The sequence below is a fragment of the Dendrobates tinctorius genome, unplaced genomic scaffold, assembly GCF_039654945.1.
Source record: "Dendrobates tinctorius isolate UK_male_01 unplaced genomic scaffold, ASM3965494v1 ptg000162l, whole genome shotgun sequence".
In the NCBI taxonomy this organism is placed as follows: Eukaryota; Metazoa; Chordata; class Amphibia; order Anura; family Dendrobatidae; genus Dendrobates; species Dendrobates tinctorius.
The window spans coordinates 10,658,387-10,682,590 of NW_027361829.1; the positions used below are offsets into that span (position 1 = coordinate 10,658,387).

Here is a 24,204-nt window from a genome sequence, read left to right on the forward strand (position 1 = left end):
GCTAAGCACACCTGTTTTGCTCATTAAATAAATATAACATTTTTGGATGACTTGTGAAAAAGTTTTTACTTATTTTAGCAAAGAAAAATTATTTTGATACTCCCTAAACAAGGCTAACTTTTGCAGCACCCCATGTGAAAAACTTATATCTTTTTCCACTTGAATTGCCTGTATATAAACAGCAGCAAAGAAGGCACATGTCCCCAAAAAGGGATAATTTTTGGACAAATTAAATTTCTTAACAAGGCTGATACTGCAATGTGTTGTTAAATAGTCTCGCATTTAACACCAATTACCATCCTTTTTCGCCTAGTCATATAGGTTGAGAACACTAAGGCATTATTAAGGCTTTGTTTTAGATTACACAGCTCAAAAAGTGATTTAAGGAAGTACTACAGTAGTAGAACTCCATGTGTTCTACACCTATTTCAGGGCAAATATAAGCTCCACTCTAGTTAAATTTGCTATAAATAGAATTATTTGGGAAAATGCAGTAAAGCCAATGGATTTCATCTTCTAATGGTTCATTCATTTCTTATAAATTTTATTTACAAAAAAGTAACCAAAGAGTTTAGCAGCACACTGTTTGAAATAAGATATGTATATCTGTTATACTGTATAGAATATAGTTATAAAATGAAAGTAATTATTGCACAAATTGGCCAATTTGCACAAGTCCACTATTCACGGCAAGACAGCCTTTGTCTGGACGGGGGCTGCACATTTTTATCTGCTACAAATATATATGCATGTATGTAACAGATAAAAATGTTTAGCACCCCTTCATTATGTGTAGGGCCTACTGCATTCTATACACAGTATTTGCTGGTGACATATTGCAATCACCATAAGGGATTGAGTTTCATATTAATTTGTATATATACAGTATATACTGTTTAGAATGTGGATATTGTAAGTATTCACTGTTTGTCTCATCTTGAATATCCTATTATGTTATTTTATTGTATTGACATTTAGACATGGGTTGTTGAAATGCTATATATACTGCTCAAAAAAGTAAAGGGAACGCTTAAACAACACAATGTAACTCCAAGTCAATCACACTTCATGGGATATTAATTTTAAGTTACAATAACCATTTTTATATTTTATTGCTCTCAATGCATTACATGTGTAATGAAAAAAGATTTGCACCTGGAATTTTTCATTCAGTGATATCTAGAAAGTGTTCCCTTTATTTTTTGAGCAGTATACGAGTGCTACAGTAATAAGATGTGCTAACATCTTCATTAGAGAATTGTGACATGTTTGGTGTAAAAATAAAATTTTCCACATTTGCATCATAAAGTGGAGTGTGCAATGCATTCACTGATACGGTAACATAGACACTTCAGAATTTGGAATAAATAGCTACCTGAATTGTAAAGAAGTTTTAATAAAATGTTTGGCATAAAAGGCAAGTTAACATGTTGAATGCTAACGTTGCTAAACTTAAAATAACATTACAGATTTTTTTTTAATTTGTCACTGATGATAATAAATAAGTATGAAAATAAATAATGAACTAAACATAAACTTTTATATCATGCAGAGATTTGAATTTCAAGCCACCTATCAACATTGAATGAAGGAGCTCAGACCCGGTGTTGTGCTAGGAAATGCCCAGCTCCACTGTAATGGCAATTGGAGCTCTTTCCAGCTCTCTTCTTGTAACATGCTGCCTCATGGTTGCCCTATGCAACCCTACTTTACGTGTCCAAAATCTTACACAGACACAAGGGCATGAACAATTGAAAAACAGTCAAGAAAAGAGGGATCATACAGCTCATCACAATCACAACCAAACAAACTTGGGATTAGTAAATGAGAACAAAATAGAAAAGGACGAATCTTTGAAAGACTGGAAACATTCAGGCAACAAAATTATTTTAAACAAAGACTTTTTGATTAGACAAAAACAGACTTTGAATACTCAAACTATGAGCACTAAATCAGGGACTGTTACACAATTGCAATCAGATGTGGTGCAAGACCAGCCCCTAGAAGAAGCATCTCTTTTGGATATAACAGCAACACAGGAGGCTACAGAGGAATATGCCTACCCTGATTATCGGGGGAAAGGTTGCGTGGATGAAAGTGGTTTTGTATATGCCATTGGGGAAAAGTTTACACCTGGTCCTTCAGCTTGCCCTTGTCGTTGCACTGAAGAAGGGCCCCTTTGCATTCAACCAGAGTGCCCAAGGTTGCATCCGCGCTGTATTCAAGTTGACAACAGTCAGTGCTGCCCTCAGTGTAAAGAAAAGAAAAATTACTGTGAATTTCGAGGGAAAACCTATTATTCCCTAGAAGAATTTATGGTAAGTCAGATTGCCTAAAGTTTAATAGCATAATTGTTTAACTTTAATCAAGTTACTGCTTTCATGTCTTATTTTTTCCATATAGCTATTATCCTATTGGGTAACTAATTCATTTTTATTAGATCGTAAGATGTGCTTCTAAAATCCGGCCTGACTCATTTACCTTAATAATAATAATAATAATTTTTATTTATATAGCGCCAACATATTTTGCAGCACTTTACAATTAAGCGGGGACATGTACAGACAATAAATTCAATACAAGTTAAGACAATTTAAACAGTGACATGAGGAGTGAGGTCCCTGCTTGCAAGCTTGCAATCTACAAGGATATGGGGGGGACACTGTAGGTGAAAAGTGCTTGTTATTTCAGGTCTGGCAATTATAATAAATAGGGATTTTCATATAAAGCTGCATGATCCGGTCATCAGCCCGTGTGTTTAAGTGCAATATTTGAGTATCAAGTGCAGCTATCGTGTGCATGGAGGATGTGGAGACAGATGAATAGTAGGGTGCAGATTCAGAATAATATTTGGAAGGAGGGAACAGGGCAAAGTTAGTTTACTGAGTAGTTGATGTGGTAGGCTTGTTTGAAGAGATGGGTTTTCAAAGCGCATTTGAATAGTTCGGGGCTAGGTATCAGTCTGATCGTCTGGGGAAGTGCATTCCAGAGAGCTGGCGCAGCACGAGAGAAGTCTTGGAGACGGAGGTGCGAGGTTTGGATTACGGGGGATGCTAGTCTTAGGTCATTTGTAGAATGGAGGGCACGTGTAAGGCGATAGACAGAGATGAGAGAGGAGATATAAAGCAGTGCAGAACTGTGGAGAGCTTGAGGGGGGAAAGAGATGGTTAATACTGGACCCTGTAGCGAATAGGTAGCCAGTGTAATGACTGGCACAAGACGGAGGCATTGGTGAAGCGGCTGGACAGAAATATGATCCTGGCTGCCACATTCAAGATGGATTGGAGAGGAGAAAGTTTGGTAAGAGGGAGACCGATCAAAAGTGCAGTAGTCCAGAAGAGAATGAATAAGAGCAACAGTAAGAGTCTTAGTAGTTTCAAAGGTGAGAAAAGGTCGATTCTAGAGATGTTTTTAAGATGCAGGTGACAAGAGCGAGTGAGTGATCGGATATAGGGAGTAAAGGAAAGTTCGGTGTTGAATATGACCCCAAGACAGCGGGCATGCTGCTTGGGAGTTATGGTTGAACCCTCCAGGGTTATTTCGATGTTAGGTAGAGTGAGGTTAGTAGACGGGAGAAACACAAGAAGTTCAGTTTTGGAGAGATTTAGTTTCAGATAGAGGGAGGACATGATGTTAGAGACAGCAGACAGACAATCCTTGATATTTTGAATTACGGTAGGGGTGATGTCAGGGGACGAAGTGTATAATTGGGTGTCATCAGCATAGAGATGATACTGGAACCCAAATCTGCTGATTGTTTGTCCTTAATATATTTGTGTCTGTTGCCAGATTATCAATTTATCACCAATAGAAGTTAAACATTATAATTGTGTTGTTAAAGGGAACCTGTCAGCAGGATTTTGCAGACAGTTTCAGGTCGTTGCCCTTATATTGATTAAAATGATACCTTGATTAATGAAATCCGTCTTGTGGTTGTTGTTTAAGAAACACTGAGCGAAAAAAAGCAGATAAGCAGTATCTAAATATATGTTTTTAAATATGTTACCAGATTTGACCATATAAATTGAATACATTAGGATGCTATATTTGCAACTCCTCAGTTTTGTACTCCATGCTTGACACCTCCAACTGATGTTTAACGCTGCTTATTACAAGCTGCATCTGTCAATTATGCTGGGTAGGCTGAATAAACATGGAATCATGAGCTGTGTTGTGAGTTCATTTTTCCCTTCACCGTTGAGGTCTGATGAACTCCCTCCTCTGGTGAAGGAAGGTAGTGAGGCTGATTACCAAACACCTGGTCAGCTAGATGATGACTGGGTGGCTGGAATTGAGAACAGGATATAAGGCAGCCGAGGCCCTTCTTCCTTGCTGGTGATCCTGCTGGATTCTTGGAGACCAGTCTGATTCCTACGTCTCAAAGCTAAGTTTTTCTGCTCTGCTTTGTACACTTCAGTTTTGTTTTTGTTTTGCCTTGTTTTTTGGGAGTTCTGCCATCCCCGGCCGGGGGTGAGCTGAATTCCATTTTTGTCTCTGATCTGTTGATCTTTTGCTCTGTCTTCGGAATATACCTGAGTGCTGATTTAGTCTTTTGAAGCCTAGCGACTTCAGGGCCTGTTTTTCCTATCAGTCGGTTGGCACATTTTGGATAGGGTTTTTGCGGATGGCAGACAGCAGCTTTCCTATCCTGTCCTATTTTAGTTAGCTTGGGCCCCATCATTTGCTCAACCTATCTTTCTATCTGTGTTAGTGTTTTCATCTTGCTTCACAGTCATTATATGTTGGGGGCTGCCTATTGCTTTGGGGTCTGCTCTGGGGCAGTTTAGTTTTTCCCCTTTCTGTCTTTAGGCTATGTAGTTCTCCGGCTGTGATCGAGGGGTCTAGGGCACCGTAGGAACCCCCCACGGCTACTGGTAGTTGTTGTGGATAGGTTCAGGGGTCTGCAATCCGATAGCTGCCAACCTCTCTGGTTTTTCTGGACTTAGCTAGTATTTTGTTTTTTCCTCCTTCGGTGACTCATCATAACAGAATCAAAACTAAACTGCCCCAGAGCAGACCCCAAAGCAATAGGCAGCCCCCAACATATAATGACGGTGAAGCAAGATGAAAACACTAACACAGATAGAAAGATAGGTTGAGCAAATGATGGGGCCCAAGCTAACTAAAATAGGACAGGATAGGAAAGCTGCTGTCTGCCATCCGCAAAAACCCTATCCAAAATGTGCCAACCGACTGATAGGAAAAACAGGCCCTGAAGTCGCTAGGCTTCAAAAGACTAAATCAGCACTCAGGTATATTCTGAAGACAGAGCAAAAGATCAACAGATCAGAGACAAAAATGGAATTCAGCTCACCCCTGGCCGGGGATGGCAGAACTCCCAAAAAACAAGGCAAAACAAAAACAAAACTGAAGTGTACAAAGCAGAGCAGAAAAACTTAGCTTTGAGACGCAAGAATCAGACTGGTCTCCAAGAATCCAGCAGGATCAACAGCAAGGCAGAAGGGCGTCGGCTGCCTTATATCCAGTCCTCTATTCCAGCCACCCAGTCATCATCTAGCTGCCCAGGTGTTTGGTAATCAGCCTCACTACCTTCCTTCACCAGAGGAGGGAGTTCATCAGACCTCAACGGTGAAGGGAAAAATGAACTCACAACAGAGCTGGTTCATTACATAGCCAGATTCATGAAATGTTTATCCTAATGTCAGAATTCTATATTTATTATGACATGGATTTTCAAATTACATATATTAATCTCATCAAGTTTAGAAAACCTGCTTAAACTCTGAGGAATGTACAGTATCTTTTCAAAATAACAAACAGAGGTATACTTACCTTCCATCATCTCTGTGGATCCATCGCTTACCACTCTAGAAGACTTATCTCTACCATCCAAATGTCACAGTACCTCTCATGCCTGATGATGCTGTCTTCAAGTAATAATAATACAACAACTTCAGCACTCATATGATAGGTTTATTCACCAATGGTAAAACAAAATGAGGCAAAACACCACCACATAAAAAAAATGGAAAAAAGACCCTGGAATAAACAGATATTGTCTTGCGCAATGTTTCGTCATTTTTTGCCTTTCTCAAGCAAGATCTGTGTGGAGTAGGGTCTGAGAGTGTGGCAATAAATGCTGTATTAGACCTTTGGACAATGTGGCGTATGGGCACAAAGACGTGCTCCTGGTGCCTGTGGGACACGAGGCATGGGGGCTAATGGAGGCGTTCTGGGTATCGGCGGCCTGTCTTCAAGTTACCTGTTCCCACATGTATGGTGCGGGTATAGAGCAGGCTCAGAAGCAGTGATTTCTCCATCAGCAAGGAGTGTCAGCTGAACACTACATCTGACACTGCTTCAGGTGAATTCAATGTTAATGGCACTTTAGTGGTCTAGATGCGGCTTTCCATAGATGGTTGGTGGCATCATAAGGATGCCAATGGTTGCTATGATAAAAAGGGCAAATATTGCCATATGGGTAACCCGTCATTGTCTGCTGGTAGATGCATGACTGTATGTCAATATGAAACTGACAGGTATAATTCACTGCAATACAGAAGTACTGTATTTTTCTAGCAATCAGATCAAACTGTGTTCAAGTTCTGTAGTTGGGCTGAATAAAATGGACAAAGATAAATAATGTTTTATAAAAAGAAAAAACATTAAAGTAAAAATAAATAAAAATGTCCTCCATTACCTGTTGCAAAGTATTTTATTAGGCAAAATCCCAAAACAAAAAACAGCTTACAGGTGCTTCTCACAAAATTAGAATATCATCAAAAAGTTAATTCATTTCAGTTCTTCAATACAAAAAGTGAATCTCATATAGAGTCATTACAAACAGAGTGATTTATTTAAACTATTTATTTTTGTTAATGTTGATGATTATGGCTTACAGCTAAGGAAAATCCAAAAGTTATTATCTCTGTAAATTAGAATACTGTATAACACCAGCTTGAAAATTTATTTTAAAATCCGAAATGTTGGTCTACTGACATGTATGTTCAGGGTTTCCAGTGGCTGTAAGCCATAATCATCAACAATAACAGAAATAAACACTTGAAATAGATCACTCTGTTTATAATGACTCTATATAATATATGAGTTTCATTTTTGTATTGAAGAACTGAAATACATTAACTTTTTGATGATATTCTAATTTTGTGAGAAGCACCTGTAACATCATATAAAGTGAACTATACAATCATATTATTTATCCTGCAATTAAAAATTGTGCCAGATAGTCTATGTTTGGTCCTCTCCTCTTCAAAAAAATATGAATAAAAATTGAACAAAAAGATGTACATACCCCTGAAAGTTACCATTATTAACCACTAGATGGAGGCCCGATGCTATAGCATCAGGAGGGTGGTGATGTCACAATGGGGGCAGGCTTTGCAGCATTGAGAATCTCTCCCCCCATGTGATCACCCACCTATCCACTCTCTCTTTCCCAATGTGCTGATTTCTCCTGTCTGTGCTCTCTTCTTTGACCTGTCTACCCCATGTGCTATCCCCCTCGTCTGCTGTCTCTCCTTCCTGTCCTGTGTTCTCCCCTCATGTGCTGTCCTGTTTGAGCTGTCTCCCCCCTGTGCTCTGTCTCACCCCTTTGTGCTTTCTCTCTCCCCCATCTGTTGTCTTCTCCTCTCATGTCATCTCATGTTTGACCTGTGTACCCCATCCCAACATGTCTGGAGGAATTTCTATTTAAAGGGGTTTTCCCACGAACGAAAGTTCATTTTAAAAATTGTCTGTGTCTGTCCATGTACAGAAAATACCACAGCTCCTGGGCAGGGGAGGAAGCAAAAGACAATACTGACATTACAGCAGGAGATCGCAGAGGATACATTTTGTGAGGTAAAATATTGTTTAAAAACAGTAAGTGAAATATTTTACCTCACAAAATAAATCCTCTGTGATCCCCTGCTGTAATGTCAGTATTGTCTTTTGCTTCCTCCCCTGCCCAGGAGATGTGGTATGCTCCGTACATGGTCAGACACAATTTTTAAAATGAACTTTCATTCATGGGAAAACCCCTTTAATGTTCCTCTACCTGCATACACATTGCACATCTGCTGCTGGGATCAGCCGAATGATTCACTGCGCTTGTGCAGAATTTGCGCAGGCGCAGTGTGACGGTGTTCCTCTGGTGGTACCACACAAGAGGCTGCGTGAGTGTGTGCGTGTGAGTGAGTGTGAGTGTGTGAGCATGAGAGTGTGAGTGAGTGTGAGTGTTAGTGTCAGAGTGTGAGTGTGTGAGTTTGTGAGTGTGTGTGAATGTGTGTATGACTGTGTGTGAGTGTGTGAGAGTGCGTGAGTGTTAGTGTCAGAGTGTTAGTGTCAGAATGTGAGTGTGTGTGTGACTGTGTGAGTTTGTGTGTGTGGTGCATATGGCGTATAGAGTGTGTGTGTGTGGTGCGATGGTGTCCCGCTGGTGGTATTGTGCTATAGGTTGGTACCAGCAGCAGTTTCCATATTGAGACACCCATCACTTGGGTATCCCAATATGGCGGTCGGTGAACTTCCTCAGCTTGGAATTGTGGTGTAAGGAGACATCTGGACAGAACAGGAAATGAAAACATTACAAGGCAATTATATAAATAGCTTGTCCATCAAAAACAAGCCTTTACACTGCTCATTCAGCAAAAAAGTCTTTAAGAGCTCATACCCATATGTGAGAAAAAAGGGTACGATTTCCGGACCGAAAAAACGGACGAGTGTAATGCGATTTCTGTGCGATTTTACACAGTACATCTGTATGACATGTGTATGCAATCCGTATGCAATTCGATTTTAACATGAGCTTTTACATACAGCAGTTCTCTGTATGTAAAAGCTCATGTTAAAATCGCTTTGTAATACACAACTGTACACATCGTTTTAAAACAAAATATTCTCCAAAACATTATATATATATACTGTATATATATATATATATATATATATTTATATATATATATATATATATATATAAATGCGCTAAGCAGCTTCCGTCCGGTTGTAATGCCGCTTCCGTCCGGTTGTAACTTTGTGACGTCAAATCCACCACACACCTCTTGCCATGTTAACCCTCAACACACACTCCACCTCAACACACACACCTCCTCAACACACACTCCTCTCACCTTTCACCATCTCCACTCACGTCCCCCCTCTTTCACTCCACATGCGACCCTTTCTCTCACTCCGTCTCTCATACTCACGCCGTCATCGCCGCTGCTCCACTATCCCCGACATCTTCTTCCGCCGGTGCCATATTGGATCCCGATGTCGTTCACGCCGGCAACATTTTCTTGCGGCGACACCATCTTGGATCGGCGAAATCCCGCGATAATCAAGATGGCATTGCTGCAAGAACATGTCGCCAGCGTGGACGACATCGGGATCCAAGATGGCGTCGGCGAAATCTCGTGAGATTTCGCCAACGCCATCCTGGATCCAGACGTTGTCCACGCCGGCTACATGTTCTTGCGGCGACGCCATCTTGGATCGGCAAAATCCCGTGATACTCAAGATGGTGTCGCCGCAAGAACATGTCGCCGGCGTGGACGACATCGGGATGCAGGATGAGGTCGGCGAAATCTCGCCATCTTGGATCCCGCGGAATTTTGTCATTTACCTCACGCTGACTTGCTGCGCGGACGTGCTGCCTTGCTCCTCTGCCTGTTCACTGCCGGTGTCTAATTACAGGGCCAATTTGCCTCTACCACTTCATAACTACTGCTGCCTTGCTCCTCTGCCTGTTCACTGCCGTGTCTAATTACAGGGCCAATTTGCCTCTACCACTTCATAACTACTGCTGGGCAATTACAGGGCCAATTTGCCTCTACCACTTCATAACTACTGCTGGGCAATTACAGGGCCAATTTGCCTCTACCACTTCATAACTACTGCTGGGCAATTACAGGGCCAATTTGCCGCTACCACTTCATAACTACTGCTGGGCAATTACAGGGCCAATTTGCCGCTACCACTTCACAACTACTGCTGGGCAATTACAGGGCCAATTTGCCGCTACCACTTCATAACTACTGCTGGGCAATTACAGGACCAATTTGCCGTTACCACTTCATAACTACGGCTGGGCAATTACAGGGCCAATTAGCAGCTACCACTTCATAACTACTGCTGGGCAATTACAGGGCCAATTTGCCGCTATCACTTCATAACTACTGCTGGGCAATTACAGGGCCAATTTGCCGCTACCACTTCATAACTACTGCTGGGCAATTACAGGGCCAATTTGCCGCTACCACTTCATAACTACTGCTGGGCAATTACAGGACCAATTTGCCATTACCACTTCATAACTACTGCTGGGCAATTACAGGGCCAATTTGCCGCTACAACTTCATAACTACTGATGGGCAATTACAGGACCAATTTGCCGTTACCACTTCATAACTACTGCTGGGCAATTACAGGGCCAATTTGCCGCTACCACTTCATAACTACTGCTGGGCAATTACAGGGCCAATTTCCGCTACAACTTCATAACTACTGCTGGGCAATTACAGGACCAATTTGCCGTTACCACTTCATAACTACTGCTGGGCAATTACAGGGCCAATTTGCCGCTACCACTTCATAACTACTGCTGGGCAATTGCAGGGCCAATTTGCCGCTACCACTTCATAATTAATGCTGGGCAATTACAGGGCCAATTTGCCGTTACCACTTCATAACTACTGCTGGGCAATTACAGGGCCAATTTGCCGCTACCACTTCATAACTACTGCTGGGCAATTACAGGGCCAATTTGCCGCTAACACTTCATGACTACTGCTGGGCAATTACAGGGCCAATTTGCAGCTAACACTTCATAACTACTGCTGGGCATTTACAGGGCCAATTTGCCGCTACCACTTCATAACTACTGCTGGGCAATTACAGGGCCAATTTGCCGCTAACACTTCATAACTACTGCTGGGCAATTACAGGGCCAATTTGCAGCTAACACTTCATAACTACTGCTGGGCATTTACAGGGCCAATTTGCCGCTACCACTTCATAACTACTGCTGGGCAATTACAGGGCCAATTTGCTGCTACCACTTCATAACTACTGCTGGGCAATTACAGGGCCAATTAGTATCTGTTTACACTAAAATTGTCCAGTTCGCCTTCTTCACTGCCAGATAACTGCCAAATAGACTCCTTTACCTGTGCCAACATGAGTCATAACAAAAAGTATGCCAATGCCAGTGAAAGGAAAGCAGTTTTAGCACTATGACAAAAACAATGCTGTGCTAATGAGACTCCTGAGGAAAAACACCATCGCCTTGATAAGATTAAGGCTTATAAACGCCTTCGCCTCACACACGAATCCCCTAACTCTAGATCCATTAGATTGGCTGAAGAAGCCTCTGCATGCCGTCACCACCGACAACAGACAGCTTCTTCCTCATCATTATTAGTAGACTCACAACATGATGCTTCCACATCAGCATGTGAAACAAGTTACTACCACACTTCATCCTATGTGTCGTTCATTGACATAACTAATCAGCAATCTGTTTCTGCCCTATCAATACCACCATTAGTCAATACCGACGCACAGTATGGCAATGCCAGTGAAAGGAAAGCCGCTTTAGCACTATGTCAAAAACAACGCCGTGCTAATGAGACTCCTGAGGGAAAACAGCATCACCTTGACAAGATTAAGGCTTATAAATGCCGTTGCCTCACACACGAATCCCCTAACTCTAGATCCATTAGATTGGCTGAAGAAGCCCCTGTACGCCATCACCGCCGACAACAGACAGCTTCTTCCTCATCATTATTAGTAGACTCACAACAGGATGCTTCCGCATCAGCATGTGGAACAAGTTACTACCACACTTCATCCTATATGCCTTTCACTGACATAACTAATCAGCAATCTGTTTATGCCCTATCAATACCACCATTAGTCAATACCGACGCACAGTTTCTTCACATACAAGCTGCAACAGTTAGCCCGCAGAAAGTGCAACCAAGACAAATATACGTTGGTCTCAAAACTAGGCGCACCCCCCTGGTTGGACATGCACTTCTACTACAACCTCACATTTTCACTAATGATGAAAATAGTATTACTGAACACAGCTGTGATGACATGACCCATGTATGTGAGCATTGCCAAGCTTTGCATTTTGTAGCAGAGATACCTTCTGATAACAACTTTACGCTCTGCTGTCAGAAGGGTAAAGTCCATGTACCCATACTACAATATCATGATGTCTTTACATGTTTGCTGAAAGGGCAAAGTGAATTTAGCAAAAATGTAATGGATAATATTCAAAGTATTAGCAGTTCCTTTGCTTTTGCCTCCATGGGTGCAAATATTTCACCACCTCCTGGATATGGCCCATACTGTTTCCGCATACATGGACAGATCTATCATGGAACTGGAACACTACATCCCTCAGATGACCAAGAACGCGCACTTGCCCAACTTTACATTCTCGATACCGCTACCACAAACGAACAACGCTTACGATGTAAAGAAAATCAAAAATGTCATCCTACATTGATGAACATTATTGCCCTTCAAATCCAAACTCTTAATCCTTTTGTGGCAGCTTATCAAATGTTACATGATGTGGAAGAACAAGAAAAAATTAAATCTCTACAAAACGGAACTGTCATGCCAAACATCACTATGGCTATTAAACAAGATCATACTCAAGACCCTCGATGCTACAATAATCCCACTGTCAGTGAAGTAGCAGTCGTGTTTCAAAATGACAATGGTGAGCCACCTTTCAATAGAGACATATTAATTCATTTGAAACCTGATCCCCACAACCCTTTAGCTCCAAAAACACAACAAATTAGCATTCTCCATAGCAATTTGGATGCCCTCCTCTATCCAATATTTTTCCCTTATGGAGACCAAGGATGGCATGATGGACTCAAACAACAAGGCAAAAGTCCGAGGAGGATCACACAACTCCAATACTATTGCTATATGTTATCTGTCAGAAATTACTTTAATCCACTCCTCAATGGAGGTAAGCTAACACAGCAATATTTAGTAGATGCTTATGTCAAAATCGAAGCTAATCGCCTACATTACATCCGCAACCACCAAAAAGATTTAAAAGTGGAGGATTACTGCCTCCTTCAAGAACATCTACTCAAAAAATCTGTTCAAAAGGGCATCCCTATTGTAAAAACCGTCATTTTACCATCTTCTTTTGAAGGCAGTCCAAGAAACATGCAGCAGCGCTACCAGGATGCTATGGCTATTGTTACGAAGTAAGGTCAACCAGATCTATTTATCACCATGACATGTAATCCTAAGTGGAGTGAGATTACTACACATTTAGAACCGTGGCAGCGTGTTGAACACAGACCAGACTTGGTTGCACGCGTGTTTAAAATTAAACTGGAATCCCTCATAAAAGACATTAGCAGTGGATTATTTGGAAACGTCACTGCAATGGTCCATGTCATTGAATTTCAGAATTGTGGTCTCCCACACACTCATATTTTAATTATTCTTGACAGCCTGTCTAAATTACGGACTGAGGCGGACATAGACAATATAGTCTGGGCTGAAATACCTGATGAAACAATCTACCCTCAGCTCCATAACATTGTTCTTCAACACATGATTCATGGTCCCTGTGGAGAACACAATCCTAATTCTCTCTGTATGGATCTTGGAAAGTGTAGCAAAGGTTTCCCTAAACAATACCAACCATATACCATCAAAGAAAAGGACGGCTATCCCACTTACCGCAGACCCATTGGCAAAACATATTAACACCATTCTAAGACGATTGACAATTCATGGGTAGTTCCATATAACGCATTTTTACTCACCAAATACAAGTGCCATATTAATGTTGAAATATGTGCTTCCATTCAAAGTGTAAAATATTTATTTAAATACGTTTACAAAGGACATGACAAAGCCAACCTTGAAATTTCCCAAAATAACATCCAACATGATGAAACACACCAATTTAGGGATTCCAGATATGTTAGTGCACCTGAGGCTGCGTGGCGGATATTTGCTTTTCCTATGCATAAACAATCTTATGCCATCATTCGCCTTGCCGTACATCTGCCTAATTCTCAACCACTCTATTTTCATGAGACTGACTCTGCCAGACAACATCCATCAAAAGCTCAATTCCAATTCTACACTTATGGCGTATTTCAACCTTAATAAGATCGACCACAATGCACATAACTATTTCTACCGCGAAATTCCAGAACTCTACGTTTGGAAACAAGGCACATGGGAACAAAGAAAATGAGGGGTCTCACAGTTATTGGAAGAATGTATACTGTTAGTATGAAAGACCAAGAATGCTATTATTTATGTTTGTTGTTACTGCATGTAAAAGCTGCTACCAGTTTTGACAGCATTAAAACCGTCAATGGAGTTATGCATGAAACCTTTAAGGATGCTGCATTAGCACTCGGATTATTATTCGATGATAGCATCTGGAGACATACTTTAATAGATGCTTGCATTCTTAACATGCCTTCCCAACTTAGAGACATGTTTGCTTATATCTGTATTTTTGGCCCCCCCAGTAATCCACTTGAATTGTGGAATGAATTTAAGGACCATTTTTTACAAGACTACTGTCATACATACCACAGCGACACTAAAGAGTGTATCAATTGTGAAGGATATGCTATGAAAGATGTCCAATGTGTCAAAACTAAAGGAACAAAAAAGCGCAATAGGGTCTTATCCGGGTTAATGCTGGAGAAGTAGATTAGATTATACTCACCCTTTTTAGGAGAGGTTCAAGCATGTAGGATCAGTAATCTGCTTGCTGCACGTCCAAAGGTCAGCTCCGCGACCGCTTACACATCAGATTTTGGAATAAATTCTTGGACTTTTGTGCGCTACCAGATAAATTCACCAATCCAATATTTAAGAGAAAGATTAATCCATATATCAGTTATATGTCATCCCCTGAAGAAGAAATGGTACACATTTCGAAACGCGTTGGAAAATAAATGGATTAATCTTTCTCTTAAATATTGGATTGGTGAATTTATCTGGTAGCGCACAAAAGTCCAAGAATTTATTCCAAAATCTGATGAAAGATGTCCAAGATGTCCTCATAGTCCATGGAAAAACTTTTGCTGATTTCAATTTACCACGTCCAGCAAAAAATATTAAACACCTCTTTAAACAATATGATAAGGATTATGAGTTAAAAAAAGCTTCAGAGATGAAAGAAACTCTTAATCAGAAGCAACTTTTTGCCTACGATGTCATTACTGAAGCTTTACAAAATAGCAGTTTAACACCAAAGTGCTTTTTTCTTGATGGACCTGGTGGCAGTGGAAAGACCTACCTATACCATCTACTTTCACATCATTTAAGAGGACAAGGAGAAATTGTCTCACCTGCAGCGACTACAGGAATAGCATCTAACTTGATACAAGGAGGCCGAACAATCCACTCTCTATATGGCATACCTATTCCGATCAGCGAAACATCCGTTTCCAGGATTAAAAACTATGCAAATGCAGGAAAACATTTACAGAGTACAAAACTTTTTATTATTGATGAGTGCACTATGGTCCAAAAACATGCATTGAATGTGATAGATAGACTTCTACGTGACATCATGACAACAAATGTTGCTGAAAAAAATAAAACACCGTTTGGAGGTAAAGTTATTGTTCTTGGAGGAGACTTCAGACAATGTCTTCCCGTCATCGCTCATGGAACAAGAACAGACATTGTAGATTCCTGCATTAAATATTCACAACATTGGCAACATTTTACCAGACTACCGCTAATCAACAACATGCGCTCCACTGATCCTGAATACAGCACTTGGTTGCTTAAACTTGGAAATGGTGAGCTGTCTAATGAACATAACCTTGGAAAGGATGTCATTGAAATTCCTCCAGACATGCTTTGCACTGGCTCTATAGTAACCGAGATCTTTGGAGACCATATTTGCATTGATGTCAATGACAAGCAAAGCTTCAACACTGCTGCATCACATGCTATACTATGTCCAAAAAATGATGACGTCGATTTTCTGAACTGTAAAGTAATGGATCGCATTAGTGGTGATTATACTGTATATACAAGCGATGATTCTGTCGATGCTGATGAGGCAGAGGAATGTGAAAACTACCCAGTTGAATTTTTAAACTCTCTGACACCATCAGGAATGCCATCACATCTCTTAAAACTTAAAATTGGCACCATTGTGATGCTATTAAGAAACCTAAACACCAAGAAAGGTCTCTGCAATGGCACTCGCCTCATTGTCACTGCCTTACTCCGCAACATCATACAGGCTAAAGTGATTACTGGCTCAGCGGAAGGAGACATTGTATTTATTCCACGCATCGATTTGTGTCCTTCAGAAACTGGGTTACCTTTTAAATTAAAAAGTCGACAGTTTCCTCTAAAACCTGCTTTGCTATGACCATTAACAAATCCCAAGGACAGACCCTCAATCGAGTTGGCATTTTTTTTGCCCGAACCTGTATTTGCCCATGGACAATTGTATGTTGCATTCTCCCGAGTAAAGCAACGCAGCAACATTAGGGTCAAAGTGGTGGATACACCACTTCAAGGACAATTGCTACCTAATAGCCCAAAAATCTTCACTAGAAATGTCGTTTACAAAAATGTCTTACTTTAAACTATTTAAGTTGGTCCTGGAATGGATTGATGTCTAATATATAAAGCTCAAGTGTGTGTATGTATATATGTATGTATGTGTGTGTGTGTGTGTATGTCCGATATAGGCATCCGCACCGTCGCAGCTACTGCCACAAAATTTGGCACAGTAACACGTCTGGACCCCGAGAGCGTCCTAGGCTATGTTGTGAGACGAAATTTTAAACCTGCGCGTTCCAATTCACCAAACAATTTTGCCCCTGTCTACATACTGGGGAAAAAGTGTGTGCGTGTCAAGCCCCGCCCCTCATTATGATGTCATAATGCCCCTATCTACATACTGGGGAAACTGTGTGTGCGCGTCAAGCCCAGCCCCTCATTATGATGTCATAATGGTTGCCATGGCGACGATGATGTCATCATAGGTTGTAAGCCCCGCCGCTCATTATGATGTCATAATGGTTGACTATGGGATGGAGGATGTGTGATGGGTATATGGGCACTGGACTATGGGATGGAGGATATGTATGACGGGTATATGGGCATGGGACTATGGGATGGCGGATATGTATGATGGGTATATGGACATGGGACTATGGGATGGAGGATATGTATGATGGGTATATGGGCATTGGACTATGAGATGAAGGATGTGTGATATGTATATGGGCACTCGACTATGGGATGGCGAATATGTATGATGGGTATATGGGCATGGGACTATGGGATGGAGGATATGCAATGGGTATATGGGCATGGGACTATGGGATGGAGGATGTATGATGGGTATATGGGCACTCGACTATGGGATGGAAGATATGTATGATGGGTATATGGGCACGGGCCTATGGGATGGAGGATGTGTGATGGGTATATGGGCACGGGACAATGGGTTGGAGGATATGTATGATGGGTATATGGGCACGGGCCTATGGGATGGTGGATATGTATGATGGGTATATGGGCATGGGACTATGGGATGGAGGATAATTATAATTTGTTATAACTAACCACAGTTAGTTACTATGCCCGGGCTCTTCAGCTAGTATAGATATATAAATGATAGTTACATTCTAAATAGATATAGATAATAGACTTCTAAGACTTCAATACATAGCTTGATATATGTTATATATATAGATATTCTAAGCAGATAGATATATCATACGCTAATTATCTCTTTCACATATATGTCATAGACATATGTAAATCCATAAAAACATACATAGGTATAGATTATAGTATATGTAGATTAAAAAAAAATAAAAATAAAAATACAAAAACAAAAAAAATTTAGGCACACATACGTAGATTTGAACTACATAGCTAACACATACCTACATAACTTAGGTAATAATAATTAATTTTTTATTTATTTATAGAGTACTATTATTTCAATAGCACTTTACATACGTCAGTAATACTGTCCCTCTTGAGGCTCACTATGTAAATATCCTATCCACATAAAAACATAGGTGTGATACATTTACACATAATTCTCAATATTACTGTAACACACATTAAGTATAAAAGGGGAGATGTGTATCATCAAAATTCTTTCATTTGGTGATATAAACCCGGATGTCAAGGTCCAGCATCATATTTGCTGCTGAGATATGTTATTTCCTCTTTTAACAGGGCCGGGTTTTTGTGAACAGCTAAAGAGATGGGCAGGATGGCTGTTCACCACATCACCTTCTCAAGGTGTGCTACTCACAGTGCCGCACAACACATGGTCAACGCTACATCACTATCCTCCCGCGATGCGATAGCAACGGGCCTTAATCTAGTATATATATACAGTGGGGAAAAAAAGTATTTAGTCAGTCAGCAATAGTGCAAGTTCCACCACTTAAAAAGATGAGAGGCGTCTGTAATTTACATCATAGGTAGACCTCAACTATGGGAGACAAACTGAGAAAAAAAAATCCAGAAAATCACATTGTCTGTTTTTTTTTTCATTTTATTTGCATATTATGGTGGAAAATAAGTATTTGGTCAGAAACAAAATTTCATCTCAATACTTTGTGATATATCCTTTGTTGGCAATGACAGAGGTCAAACGTTTTCTGTAAGTCTTCACAAGGTTGCCACACACTGTTGTTGGTATGTTGGCCCATTCCTCCATGCAGATCTCCTCTAGAGCAGTGATGTTTTTGGCTTTTCGCTTGGCAACACGGACTTTCAACTCCCTCCAAAGGTTTTCTATAGGGTTGAGATCTGGAGACTGGCTAGGCCACTCCAGGACCTTGAAATGCTTCTTACGAAGCCACTCCTTCGTTGCCCTGGCGGTGTGCTTTGGATCATTGTCATGTTGAAAGACCCAGCCACGTTTCATCTTCAATGCCCTTGCTGATGGAAGGAGGTTTGCACTCAAAATCTCACGATACATGGCCCCATTCATTCTTTCATGTACCCGGATCAGTCGTCCTGGCCCCTTTGCAGAGAAACAGCCCCAAAGCATGATGTTTCCACCACCATGCTTTACAGTAGGTATGGTGTTTGATGGATGCAACTCAGTATTCTTTTTCCTCCAAACACGACAAGTTGTGTTTCTACCAAACAGTTCCAGTTTGGTTTCATCAGACCATAGGACATTCTCCCAAAACTCCTCTGGATCATCCAAATGCTCTCTAGCAAACTTCAGACGGGCCCGGATATGTACAGGCTTAAGCAGTGGGACACGTCTGGCACTGCAGGATCTGAGTCCATGGTGGCGTAGTGTGTTACTTATGGTAGGCCTTGTTACATTGGTCCCAGCTCTCTGCAGTTCATTCACTAGGTCCCCCCGCGTGGTTCTGGGATTTTTGCTCACCGTTCTTGTGATCATTCTGACCCCACGGGGTGGGATTTTGTGTGGAGCACCAGATCGAGGGAGATTATCAGTGGTCTTGTATGTCTTCCATTTTCTAATTATTGCTCCCACAGTTGATTTCTTCACTCCAAGCTGGTTGGCTATTGCAGATTCAGTCTTCCCAGCCTGGTGCAGGGCTACAATTTTGTTTCTGGTGTCCTTTGACAGCTCTTTGGTCTTCACCATAGTGGAGTTTGGAGTCAGACTGTTTGAGGGTGTGCACAGGTGTCTTTTTATACTGATAACAAGTTTAAACAGGTGCCATTACTACAGGTAATAAGTGGAGGAAAGAGGAGACTCTTAAAGAAGAAGTTACAGGTCTGTGAGAGCCAGAAATCTTGATTGCTTGTTTCTGACCAAATACTTATTTTCCACCATAATATGCAAATAAAATGAAAAAAAAACAGACAATGTGATTTTCTGGATTTTTTTTTCTCAGTTTGTCTCCCATAGTTGAGGTCTACCTATGATGTAAATTACAGACGCCTCTCATCTTTTTAAGTGGTGGAACTTGCACTATTGCTGACTGACTAAATACTTTTTTTCCCCACTGTATATAGTCCCTATTGTCCTATGATGACATCAGCGTCACCATGGCAACCATTGTGACATCATAATGAGGGGCGGGGCTTTATACGCACACACTTTTTCCCCAGTATGTAGATAGGGGCAAAATTGTTTGGTGAAGTGGAACGCACGGGGTTAAAATTTCGCCTCACAACATAGCTTAGGACACTCTCGGGATCCAGATGTGTGACTGTGCCAAATTTTGTGGCTGTAGCTGCGACAGTGCCTATCCCGGACCTACACACATACACACACATACACACATACATACATACATACATAAACACACTTGAGCTTTATATAATAGATATATATATGTGTGTGTGTGTCCACACATAGAATAGGAATATATATACTATTCTAAGTGTATATATGTATTCTATCTGTTCTATTCTAACCTGTTAGTGTGATTTTTCATATGAATTGCCGGCTTTTCAAAGGACAACGGTGTGTAAAAATCGGACAGCACTCGCATGGTGCGAGTGCGATTTTTTTTCTTGCACCCATTGACTTGCATTGGCGAGTCTCATCCAAGATACGCAGCATGCTGTGATTTTTTTCTCAGTCTGATTTCTGCTGAGAAAAAAATCACAGATGAGTTACTTGTCACCCATTGAATAACATTGGTCCGGGTGCAATCCAATTTTTTATCGAATTGCACTCGTCAGTATTTCTCGCAAGTGAGTATGAGCCTTAAAGGCTTTTACACTTTGGCTTTTAGAATATGACAACACAAAATCAAATGAAAATGTTAATTTATCAAGCACACAGGGTAAAACACTTAAAAAAAACTATATGCATTTGAAATTGTCAGAAATGTATCAGATCAAAGTAAGCATATAATTTATACCATGCAGTAAAACTTGTAAAAACTCAAATATAAAACAAAGCCAAAATGCTTTTGATTTTTTCTTGCCTACCAGAAAATGAATGAAAAGCAAACAAAAAGTTGTATGTGCCCCTCCAAAAAAATACATATGAAAACTGTTCAACTGATCTCACAAAAAGCAAGTTGTCATACAACTTCTATATGGTAAAGAAACTTGGTCTATATTAAAAAAACTGTTATTATGTAAAAGAAAAAATAAATATGTATAAATGTGGTGTCACTTTACTCATTGTGACCAAAAAGAATGGCTAACGTCGTTTATATCAAATTAGGAAAGCCTCAGAAATGAATATATTATGCCGTTTATCTGGCACAGAGACTTAGGGAGTGTTTTCATTGTGAGCTCAGCATCAGCTGAGATCTTTCGATACATAGTAAAAGAGTTTCCAAAGTACAGCTCTTCAGAGCCCTAGGCATTAGTTGTCAAAAGTAGTACAACTGTACTTATTAGATTTGAGCGAAACGGGTCGAAAAAATTCAAAAGTCGCCGACTTTTGGCAAAGTCGGGTTTCATGAAACGAAACCCGACCCTAGGATGAGGTCGGCCACGAGGTCGGCGACTTACGCGCCAAAGTCGCGTTTCAAAAGTTTGTTTTGCGCTCTTTTTCAGCCAATCAGGATCCACGGACACTGTGGGCAACGTGATGACCTAGGCACGGGTCACCACCATCTTTCAGAAGGGCATGCAAGTGATTGGCTTGCTTTGGTGGGCGTCACAGGGGGTATAAAAGGGCGTGCACGCCGACCGCCATCTTACTTCTGCCGATCTTAGTATAGGGAGAGGTTGCTGCTGATTCTGTAGGGAGAGCGTTAGGCAGGGAAGAAGACAAAAAAACTGCTTCTGCTGCTAGCGATTTGGCCTGCACAACACACAAGTCACTGTGTGTGCAGTGCAAGGGGAGGCTATATTGTGGTGTATCAGTGGTGTTGGTTGTTGGGCTGCCTTTTAAGGCTTCCTGACACGCTGGCATTGCTGTTTACCCACTGCTCCGCAAACTGCTTTTTTAAAAGCAATCCAATCTCCCTTATCCTCTAGTCACTTTTGTCACAGCTGTACCATCGAGCCTGTCACATAGCGCTCAGATATCAGTGGGCCTCACACAATCCACAAGTGTCCAGTGTCCAAAAGTGTGCGCAGAGATTCAAAATCTCCATTATCCTCTTGTCACTTTGGTCACAGGCAGCTGTTCCATCGAGCGTGTCACATAGCGCTCAGATATCAGTGGGCCTCACACAATCCACAAGTGTCCAGTGTCCAAAAGTGTGCGCAGAGATTCAAAATCTCCATTATCCTCTCGTCACTTTGGTCACAGGCAGCTGTGCCATCGAGCGTGTCACATAGCGCTCAGATATCAGTGGGCCTCACACAATCCACAAGTGTCCAGTGTCCAAAAGTGTGCGCAGAGATTCAAAATCTCCATTATCCTCTCGTCACTTTGGTCACAGGCAGCTGTGCCATCGAGCGTGTCACATAGCGCTCAGATATCAGTGGGCCTCACACAATCCACAAGTGTCCAGTGTCCAAAAGTGTGCGCAGAGATTCAAAATCTCCATTATCCTCTCGTCACTTTGGTCACAGCTGTGCCATCGAGCCTGTCACATAGCGCTCAGATATCAGTGGGCCTCACACAATCCACAAGTGTACAGTGTCCAAAAGTTTGCGCAGAGATTCAAAATCTCCATTATCCTCTCGTCACTTTGGTCACAGGCAGCTGTGCCATCGAGCCTGTCACATAGCGCTCAGATATCAGTGGGCCTCACACAATCCACAAGTGTCCAGTGTCCAAAAGTGCGCGCAGAGATTCAAAATCTCCATTATCCTCTCGTCACTTTGGTCACAGGCAGCTGTGCCATCGAGCGTGTCACATAGCGCTCAGATATCAGTGGGCCTCACACAATCCACAAGTGTCCAGTGTCCAAAAGTGTGCGCAGTGATTCAAAATCTCCATTATCCTCTCGTCACTTTGGTCACAGGCAGCTGTGCCATCGAGCGTGTCACATAGCGCTCAGATATCAGTGGGCCTCACACAATCCACAAGTGTCCAGTGTCCAAAAGTGTGCGCAGAGATTCAAAATCTCCATTATCCTCTCGTCACTTTGGTCACAGGCAGCTGTGCCATCGAGTGTGTCACATAGCGCTCAGATATCAGTGGGCCTCACACAATCCACAAGTGTCCAGTGTCCAAAAGTGTGCGCAGAGATTCAAAATCTCCATTATCCTCTCGTCACTTTGGTCACAGGCAGCTGTGCCATCGAGCGTGTCACATAGCGCTCAGATATCAGTGGGCCTCACACAATCCACAAGTGTCCAGTGTCCAAAAGTGTGCGCAGAGATTCAAAATCTCCATTATCCTCTCGTCACTTTGGTCACAGGCAGCTGTGCCATCGAGCGTGTCACATAGCGCTCAGATATCAGTGGGCCTCACACAATCCACAAGTGTCCAGTGTCCAAAAGTGTGCGCAGAGATTCAAAATCTCCATTATCCTCTCGTCACTTTGGTCACAGGCAGCTGTGCCATCGAGCCTGTCACATAGCGCTCAGATATCAGTGGGCCTCACACAATCCACAAGTGTCCAGTGTCCAAAAGTGTGCGCAGAGATTCAAAATCTCCATTATCATCTCTCGTCACTTTGGTCACAGGCAGCTGTGCCATCGAGCCTGTCACATAGCGCTCAGATATCAGTGGGCCTCACACAATCCAAAAGTGTCCACTGTCCACAAGTGTGTGCAGAAATTCTAAATCTCCCCTGTCCTATAGACACCTTGTACCTTGTTTTACATTACTATATAGTTTGTTGGATTTTGTCTACATTTCTACCAAAAATGAGGAAGGCTGGTGGAAGAGGCCGTGGAATTGGGCGGGGGTTGGCAGCTGGTAATGATGGTGTTGGTGGTGGATCTGATGGTAGTGGCAAGAGCAAAATAGGACCGAATGCAGGAGGTGCTGACCCTGCGTCATCGTCTGGCTACATAAGGCCTCGAACGCTTAGTTTTCTAGGAGTTGGCAAACCGCTTTTAAAGGCAGAGCATCAGGAAAAAGTTTTGTCTTACATTGCTGACTCAGCCTCCAGCTCTATCGCCTCCTCTTCTTCAGTTGTAAAAAGTAAAAGCAATGAGTCGTCATTGGAGGCTCATGTTCATGAACCACACCTTTCCTTGTGTCCTTCACCCCAACCAAGATTGAAGGATGACGCAGGCCATACTACTGATTACTCCATGGAGCTGTTTTCACATACCATGCCTGGATTATCAAGTGAAATGGTGAATTACCCAGGCCAAGATGAATCTGACATGGAGTGCACTGATGCACAGCCGCTGATGGAT

General features: G+C 41.7%; 1 protein-coding gene across 1 annotated transcript in view; it reads left to right on the forward strand.

The window, feature by feature from the left end:
- The window catches only part of VWC2 (von Willebrand factor C domain containing 2), a 1,187,314-nt gene that overhangs the window by 138,943 nt on the left and 1,024,167 nt on the right, over nt 1-24,204 (forward strand). The window contains exon 2 of the mRNA XM_073549849.1: nt 1,553-2,318. Coding sequence (XP_073405950.1) covers nt 1,620-2,318 — 699 coding nt within the window. The 5' untranslated portion in view covers nt 1,553-1,619. The remainder of the gene's footprint in view (nt 1-1,552; nt 2,319-24,204) is intronic.